The sequence below is a fragment of the Vespa velutina genome, chromosome 6 (genome assembly GCF_912470025.1).
Source record: "Vespa velutina chromosome 6, iVesVel2.1, whole genome shotgun sequence".
NCBI classification, from domain to species: Eukaryota; Metazoa; Arthropoda; class Insecta; order Hymenoptera; family Vespidae; genus Vespa; species Vespa velutina.
Genome location: NC_062193.1, coordinates 7332166 through 7341887, shown reverse-complemented (window position 1 = coordinate 7341887; position 9722 = coordinate 7332166). Strand labels below are relative to the sequence as shown.

General features: G+C 33.4%; 1 protein-coding gene across 1 annotated transcript in view; it reads left to right on the top strand.

Moving 5' to 3' along the window:
• Positions 1-8784, top strand: part of LOC124949599 (transient receptor potential-gamma protein-like) — an 11373-nt gene extending 2589 nt beyond the window's left edge. Inside the window, exons 2-13 of the mRNA XM_047494922.1 lie at positions 1234-1420; positions 1718-1952; positions 2793-2913; positions 3672-3956; positions 4187-4320; positions 4455-4584; positions 4666-4861; positions 5179-5445; positions 5502-5727; positions 5957-6313; positions 6409-6885; positions 7355-8784. Coding sequence (XP_047350878.1) covers positions 1235-1420; positions 1718-1952; positions 2793-2913; positions 3672-3956; positions 4187-4320; positions 4455-4584; positions 4666-4861; positions 5179-5445; positions 5502-5727; positions 5957-6313; positions 6409-6885; positions 7355-7521 — 2781 coding nt within the window. The 5' untranslated portion in view covers position 1234 and the 3' untranslated portion in view covers positions 7522-8784. The remainder of the gene's footprint in view (positions 1-1233; positions 1421-1717; positions 1953-2792; positions 2914-3671; positions 3957-4186; positions 4321-4454; positions 4585-4665; positions 4862-5178; positions 5446-5501; positions 5728-5956; positions 6314-6408; positions 6886-7354) is intronic.
• The last annotated feature ends 938 nt before the right edge of the window (positions 8785-9722 follow it).

Below are 9722 nucleotides of genomic sequence, written 5' to 3'. Positions count from 1 at the left end.
ACAACTTACATTTTAAAGAGAAAATTCAAAATTTTTCGATAAGAGAATGCACGAGCGAATTTCAAGCTTCAAGGTTTACTTTTCTAAGAAATTAATAAAGACCACGCGTTCAACGTAATAAGATATCAAGGATAAAGGGATACCACTTACAACATGCCCCATACCATCTTGCTTTAATGGTTAATACCTCGTTAAAACTTTTAATCATTGAGATCTTATTCGTGCGTATCTATATCTCGATCTCTATCTCGATCTTTATCTCTCTCTCTCTTTTTTTTTTTTCACACGCGTCGGCAAATATTTGGGAACGTTCGAAATATCGCTTTGATGTTGTAAACGTTATCATTGGCATCCTGCCACAATATATGCACGAAGGTAAGAGACAGAGAGAGAAAGAGATGGAGAGAGATAGAGAGCATGAGCTAGTACGAGCATACGCTCTCGTCAATCTAGGAGCATTTATTGCTTAGATCAAAAAATTAATACGCGATAACTTTCGACAAGTTTTGCATTTTCAAGTATTTTTATAATAATTCCTCCTATTTCCAAATTTCCAAATGAACATTTAGATATATTATACCATGTGTGTATACGTATGTATTTTATATATAATATATAGTTGTATATATTTAAGATCGACGACGTAGCCGTCCTGTGAAATTTCTCTTTTCGACGTGTATATACAATAAATAGATATATGAACATATATTTACATATTACACGTACTATACGTACACGAGATGAAACGTAATCATACCAAATGGTGAAAGGAAAAGTAAATCATGAAGATGAATGCTCGACTGAATCTTTCAGTTAGCCTGCCAACGATTAGCGTGAATGGATTATATGAACTGTCGTCTATCAATACATATATATATATATATATATATATACACATACACGCAAAATTCTTGGTTGATCGATTCGGAAAATTTCTGCTCGAACTATACCAACGTTTTGTCCCAACTATTTTCTCAGAGAGACACGTCGACAATCAAGCAGTCGTGTTATATTCTGAAGCACGTGATCGAAATTCGATCATCCAACGGGAAAATGATTAGGGAAGCTTATCCTAAATTCTCGAGTATATTGCGGCGAGCTTGAAAGTTCCTACATTTATGGCTCCTTCTGAATGGAAAGTACAAAAGCGAATGTATTTAGGTATCTACATATGTAGATAGAGTACATGGGATACACGAAAGGGTGTCTATACGTTTAACAACTTAAAATTAGCATGAATTTTCGGCAGGAACTCAGGAGGCAATGTCAGGACTTCGCTACGGCTTTACTCGACCATACAAGAAGTTCCTACGAGCTCGAGGTTCTTCTCAATCATGATCCAAAAGGGCCTGCGTTCGAGCACGGCGAGAGAATGCATTTGAATCGTTTGAAATTGGCTATAAAACTTAGACAAAAAAAGGTAATTTTTCATTATCTTTTCCTATTTTCTTTTACTCGGCTCATTTCCTTTCTCTCTCTCTCTCTCTCTCTCTCTCTCTTTTTCTTTCTCTCTCTTTCTCTCTCTTTCTTTCGTCGTTTCATTATATAAGAAAAAAGATACCTTTGATCGATGGAAAAAGTTAATTCCTTTGGAATAACAACTGAACCCATTATTTAATTATTCAAAATTGTTATTTCGATGTTACGTGTCTGGAAAGAAACAGAGAGAAACTCAATAACGTTCGGGACAATTTCCCTTTGCTTCGAAAATTTCCAGTTCGTCGCGCATCCAAACGTGCAGCAGCTATTAGCATCGATTTGGTACGAGGGTCTTCCCGGTTTTCGTAGAAAGAACATGCTTCTTCAAGCTATGGAAATCGTCAGGATTGGCTTACTCTTTCCACTATTCAGCGTGGCATACATCATAGCACCTCACAGCAGCATCGGTCAGACTATGAGGAAACCATTCATCAAGTTCATCTGTCACTCGGCATCATACTTCACTTTTTTATGTACGTATAACGAAGTTTTTGCTCCATTTAAACGTAGGATCTCCTCTACAAATTCCACCACCACGTCAAAATACACACACTCTCTCTCTCTCTCTCTCTCTCTTACTCTTTTCCTACCTTCTATCATCCTGCTCTCTCTCTTTCTCTCCCCGACCCACGTTCTCTATTACCATAATATATACGAAAGAAATGTTGTCTCGAAAATGGGAAAGAGTATACAAAGAACCAACAACGTCTGATATAATAACGTGTCGTTTTTGAATTTTTACATGGCCCCAAAGATTTATCGTATAGTCCAAACAGATTATTCCCTAACGTCCGGTTTTGATAAAGGTCGAAGAATTCATCGTTCGTCCGATCTCTCGCTCTTTTTCTCCTTCTCTTCTTCTTCTTTTTTTCCCCTCTTTGTTTTTCTTTTTCTTTTTTACTTCTTCATCTTCTTCTTTTTTTTCTTTTTTTCTTTTTTTTTTTGTTTTATTTAAAAATCTTCTTTTCCTCTCTCATCGATCTCACCGTTTATTATAACTCGCTAATAATATTCACACGTGTTTCGAGAGTTATCGAGTGTTACTGACGTCCTATTATAGTCGAATGTCGACGTATAAGCTTCGTAAGTCGTTGAAGAAAGAACGAAGAAGAAGAAGAAGAAGAAGGAGGAAAAAAAAGAGAATGTTTGATCTAACGACGTGCTCTGAAAGTAAAATACGAGTTTGCGGTTAAGATCGGGGAACGTGCGGGGAACGATCGAACGCGATAAACTTTTCGACGAATTTTGCCACATCGCGACGTTCTCGTAAATGTATTTTGTAAACAGGAAATTCTGTACTTCTTTGTTCGCAGTTATGTTAATTCTAGCAAGTCAGAGGATAGAAAGCGTAATCGGTAATTGGATTGGGCACAGCGTTGTTGACCACGATTCTGTATCAACCAAAAGGGGTGCTGCACCGACTATCGTCGAGTGGTAAACTTTTCTTTTTCATTTCTCTTGTTCTCTGTCTCTCTCAAAAATCATATTCATTCGTAAAAATTTTATTCGACTTCTCGTCGATTCAATATATATATTATAATAATATTTGCAGTAGAATTTCGAATAAAATTAATTTAATTAAATTAATTTGTCCACTCGAATAATTACCTTAGAATGTAACAATCGTAACATTTATATTTCATTGTTGATATTTAATAAATTCTATTATATATTCCGCATTATAATCGCAATTCATAATTATAATGATTAAAATGTATTATTATAATGCGTTTAAAATAATATCGATCGTATATATGTATATACGATATATATATATATATATATATATATATATATATATATATATATAAAGGGATAGTAAATTTAAATTGTTAATATTTTAAATAATTTAGTTTCAATATGGTGTCGTACGAATTGGGATGGTTTTTTTCTAAATCATTTTTTTGAAATCATTTTTTATCCTTGTCAAAGTGTATCACTTTATAGAACGTTTGAAATGGAGGAGTCTCTTTGATTTTTCTATTTTCTACCGTACGATTTCGAAAGGGATTTTATTATGATGTTAAAGAGAGATAGAACGAGAGAGAGAGAGAGAGAGAGAGAGAGAGAGAGAGAGAGAGAGAAAGAGAGAGAAAGAGAATCAAGAACCAGGATAAAAGTATCCTGTCCTTTAACAAACGAGAGGAGAACAAATGTCGATAGAAATCTTCTTTTCGTTCGACTTATCGTAGGTTCATATTGGCCTGGGTCTCTGGATTGATATGGTCGGAGGTGAAACAACTTTGGGACGTGGGTTTAAAGGAATACGTGAACGATATGTGGAACGTGATAGATTTTGTGACGAATTCTTTGTACGTCGCTACGGTAGCCCTCAGAGTAGTCGCTTATTATAGGGTACAAAAGGAAAATGAAGGTCAGCAGCCAGGTTTTCAGACGGAACTGCAGCGTGAACAATGGGATACTTGGGATCCTATGCTTATATCGGAAGGCCTGTTCTCAGCCGCCAACATATTTAGGTGAATTCTTTCGGAAAACGAATCTTTTTTTTCTTTTTTCTTTTTATTTTTTTTTTTTTTTTTACTCTATCATTTATAATTAACTATTATTATTAATTCTAACAATTATTACTGTTGGTAATAATTGTTGAGTAATTATATAAGGTGTGTATGTGTGCATGTGTGCGTATATATATATATATATATTTTGAACAATATATAAATGTTCTCGTATTTATCTTTCATTACAGTTCTTTAAAACTCGTCTATATATTTTCCGTGAATCCCCATCTTGGCCCTCTTCAGGTTTCTTTATCGAGGATGGTTATGGATATCATGAAATTCTTCTTTCTCTACGTTCTAGTATTGTTTGCTTTTTCTTGCGGTAAGTATAAAATGTATGACCGGTCTTATAGAAGAAACCTCGAAAGTTGTCAATTATGATATATATATATATATATATATATATCGTTTTGTTAAACTTTTCAATATCTGTCGTTCTATTCGATCTATCGATAGGTTTGAATCAACTCTTATGGTATTACGCTGATATGGAAAAAAAGAGATGCCCAACAGCAATGCAATATCCAATGAACGTTAACATTACAACAGATTCGAATGCTTGCATCGTTTGGCGACGATTCGCCAAGTACGTATTCAGAAAAAATTAATTTAAATAAAACATGTAAAGAGTTATTTCATTAATTAAGAACTTGGAAAATGCTGGCAGTTTATTCGAGACCACTCAAACGCTTTTCTGGGCTGTCTTTGGATTGGTAGATCTCGAAAGTTTCGAATTGGATGGCATTAAAGTGTTCACGAGATTTTGGGGTATGTTAATGTTCGGCACCTATTCGGTAATCAATATCGTCGTTCTTCTAAATCTTCTAATCGCCATGATGAATCATTCCTATCAGTTAATTTCCGTAAGTAAATTTTTTCCTTATTACTTCCTTTTTTTCTTTTTTTTTTTCCTTGTCGAGATCGTACGATCTTTCGCTTTTTAATTATAGATTTACGTGACTCGTCAATTTGACTTTGGATTTTATTATTTCACACGTTTAAAGTTAGATCATCAAAAATGGTATCATAATTTTTAACAATTTATCTCAATTGATGTAATTATATTGGATGCGATTTAATCAATCAATATGACGAGTTATAGTTAAAATAAATGATTTGCAATTGATATAAATTTATTGTTTAATGATCGCTTAAAGAATGAATAAAAATCGTATATTAGGAACGAGCTGATGTCGAATGGAAGTTCGCCAGGAGCAAACTTTGGATCAGTTATTTTGAGGAAGGTGGAACAGTTCCACCGCCGTTCAATATCATTCCTACACCAAAGAGCGCTTGGTACGTCGGCTTGTGGATTTATCGGAAACTCTGTGGTCATAGTAGAGCCGCCAAAAAGGAACACATGCGAACGATCAGGGTAAAAATTTGTACTATATACCATATCGACGTAGGATCTCTTCAAAGGGAATCGTCATTTCGCATTATCGAGGTAACAAAACGATGATCGGGACGATCGTTCATCGACGTGAAATACTTTTCTTTCAGAGAAAAGCGAAGCAAGCCTCACAGCGTGATTTTCGTTATCAAAGTATAATGAGAAATTTGGTTAGGCGATACGTCACCGTTGAACAACGAAAGGCCGAGAACGAGGGTGTCACCGAGGACGACGTAAACGAGATAAAACAGGATATTAGCGCGTTTCGTTGTGAAATCATTGAGATTCTTAAAAATTCTGGGATGAATACGTCGACGGCAAGTGGTTCCGGAACTGGTGAGGAATTTTTTTAAAAAATATAGATAATTACCTTACGAATCCCTTAGCTTGTATTTTCTTTTTATAATCCTATATTATAATTGGTATGTCAAGTTGTTTTTTTTTTCTTTTTTATGTTATTAACTTTTTTTACTTTTAAATACTTTCTATTATTGTGTTCGATTATAGTTTCACGATTATTTCTTTTTGAGCACGGTCCACTTTTGCTTTTCTGTTTGCCCGATAGACGGTAGCCTTAAAGAGCTGTCCATAGGTGCGGGAGGTAAGAAGAACCGGCAGAAGGAACGGCGCTTGATGAAGGGATTTAATATAGCTCCTCAACCTGGCAGTAGCTCTACACTGTTAGAACCAGTCGCGGAACTAATTGCCTCTTGGAAGGAGGTAGAACATGAGAATTCTCATCACGAGATCTTTGGTTCGACGCGAAGCGAGATATTTGGTTTAGGTACGATGCCGAAGAAGACTTTACATCATAGTAACGCGTGTAGACAAAGTCGCGGTGCTAGAAGTAGCTCGAAGAAAAAACGTTGGGACACTTTGATCGAAGCTGCTAAGGCTCACAAAGTTTCGAAGAAATTCATCAGTAAGATTCTTTCAATCGATTGATTTTTATTTATATATCAATTGACGTCATTTCGATCGATGATCAAAAATGTTCGAATATTTTTTCTTTAACAGGTAGATCTCGTTCCGAGGATTCAGTTTATTCACCAGCATCCGAAGATGGTGGCTCGAGATCGGAAGGTTCAACGGATTCAAAATCTTCTTTAGAAATTCATGGTAGTCATGATGTTCACAGTCATCAATCCCATCAACACAGTCATCATTCACATCATACAGAAAGTCATCACTCTTTTGGCCGTCTTGGTTTAGTATCTGCTTTGACGAAAAAACGAAAAAAGTTCTCGGCATCGAGAGCTTCGACCCCAGCAATGACCAGCACCAATTCTAATCCAATGGAAAGTACGACGCAGCCTATAGCTTCGATTCTTTTATCTAAAGTTTCGAAAAAACAGTTGCATCGTGCTAGTAGCGTACCTACAAGAGGTCCGGAACTTGGTTCGCAAACGATAACACCTCGTAGACACGAAGTCACACAGAGTCAACAGCCGAGTTTGGATACCGCCGAGATCGTCAGTGTTAGCGAGCAACAAAGTTAGTTCTTTTACATTCTCTTTGCATACTCGAAACTTTGCTCATATTTTTTTTTTTATATATTATTATAAATTCTTTATATGTATATATATATAATATATATAATAAATATTATTATATATATATAACTTTATATATTAGAATTGTTAGCAATATAATTAATATAGATATGCGTAGTGTAAAAAAAAAAAAAGAAAAAAGAAAAAAAAGAAGGGAAAAGAACGACAAGGAATTCGTACCGGGGACAATCATATCGGAAAAGTAAAAATATTATAAAATAATATTTAATATTCGAATGATTTTCAATCTCAAATGACACTTTTCTTTCTTTTTTTTTTTTTTTTTTTATCCTTCAATATTTATTAAAAATTGAAAATATCTATCATCACGAGCCCCATTTTTCTTCTGATATTATCGAATAAAATTTCAATTTTTTTTTTTTTTTTTAACGATATATTCCTTTTGTTAGGAGTTGTTAGTGCTGTTCCATTGACACCATCGACCACGGAGGAGAGCGTTATTGCTAGCGGAGCGATTTCAATGACAGTTAAGACAAATGGTTCGGCAACGCAACTTCAACGATTACCTGGCATCGAGCCGATCTCTGGACACGACGTATCAGCTGGTTGGCTCTGAGCACGGCCCCGTCATCGATTGGTTCGATGACGAGCCTCGGCGATTACACGATCACGAATATCCCAAATGTCACAAGAGGAATATTACGAGTTCGAGCGCGATAACTCGTACGACGAAGTTGGCGACGATGAGAATCAACGATAATTCGCGATTCCGAGGTTCGATAATAATAAGAAGAAAAAGAAGAAAAAAAAAAAAAAGAAAAAAAAAAAAAAGAAGAAACAAATCTCGTCGCCTTCGGCAGACGCACACAATGATGCCTTTTTTTCACGACGACGCGCCTCGCCAATTATATTTACGTGTCGTCGAGAACGCGAAACTCCGATGAAACAAAAAGAGAATAAAAATTCAAAAAAAAAAAAAAAAAAAAAAAAAAATAAAAAGAAAGAAAGAAAGAAAAAGAAAATAAAGAGAGATAAGGAGATAAAAATATTATCGTCGTCGACCCTTCGAAAAATACTCTTCCCTTTGAGACGAGTACGACTTCCGGTTATAAATACTTTACGAACTTTCAACTATCGGATCGATCCTGTACCAATGACAACTCGTGAATTTCATTCGTCCGTGAGCTCCTTTTTCACAGTGTTCGCGTGGAAATAGTGTGATAGTGCGATAGCGCGATAGCGTTATTTAAAAAAAACTCTAATGTTAGCCGTGCCTACCGCATCGACCAAAAATCATGTGATATCATTTTTTTATCTCTATATATTTTATCATAATTCACGTCATCAATTCTTACAAATTTTTATAATGTTAATCATCGTTTACGAAGAATACCATTTCGAGGATTATTATTTTTATTATATTATATTTATTTATTTTTCAATTTCATCGTTCTTTCTTCCTTATTCATTTATTTTTTTCTTTTGTTTTTTTTTCTTTTTTTTTTGTTTTCTTTTTGTCTTTTTTTCTTTTTTTTTTTTTTTTTTTTTTTTTTTTTTTTCCTTTTAGAAATTCCATATCGAAAAGATCGTAGAAAGTTTTTAGGACGTGTCCTGTACAAATTCTCGAGTCGTTTAGGTGATAATTAAATAAAGAAATAAATCATCGGTATCCTTAGAAAACCGTCCGTATTACCAAAGAATTGTTTTTCCCGAGTAGTCATTAGGTACATCCAATCGTCGGATATTTGTTCGAGATCGATTTTTTTTTTTTTTTTTAAATCGCTCGTCTTCTAGAAGTACGAAATATAAAAGTAAAACTTATTAGTATTACTACTACTATTACTACTGTTACTACTACTACTACTACTACTACTATTATAACTACTATTATTACTACTATTACTATTATTATTATTATTATTATTATTATCGTTATTATTATTATTATCGTTATTATTATTATTATCGTTATTATTACTATTATTATTATTATTATTATTATTATTATTATTATTATTATTATTGTTATTATTATTATTATTATTATTATTATTATTATTATTATTATTATTATTATTATTATTATTATTATTATTATTATTATTATTATAATTATTACTATTATTACTACTACTACTGCCAGAACGGAAGTGGCACGTGGGTCGGCGCAAATTAGTCTAGTCAACACTAGTCAGACACGGGACACGTAATACATTAATTACCGATAATATTGCATTAAGCGTAGCTGAAACAAAAAAAAAAAAAGAAAAAAAAAAAAGGAAAAAATAAGAGTCGTTAAGTTAACAAAAAAATGTTAATATCTTTGAGCCTCTATAATGTATTATATATGTGTACCACGGATTTATAATGATTGCTTTAAAGATATTCGAAATTTTATAACGCCTATCGATCCTATCTCGAATCCGCCTAAATCTATAAGATTAATACAATAGCAAAGCTGATTAAAATAAAATAAAATAAAATAAAAAAAGAAAAAAAGAAAAAAAAAAAGGAAAAAAAAAAAAAATTATAAGAATATAAAAAGGTGAAATATATTGAAAGAATGTATTTCGTTTTAATATCATATTTTAACGTTATATTATATTTAAGATGATACGGGATAGAAAAAAAGGTACGAGGAAAGAGAGAGAGAGAGAGAGAAAAAAGGAAGAAAAAGAAAATGTAATTAATGAGACAAAACACTATAACTATACTATAGTTACGATTTAGTCCATACTATTGGATGTATTATTATCCAAGAGAACAAACATTCAAATGGTACAGACTTTTTTGATATTCCGAAGAGAAAAGAAAAAA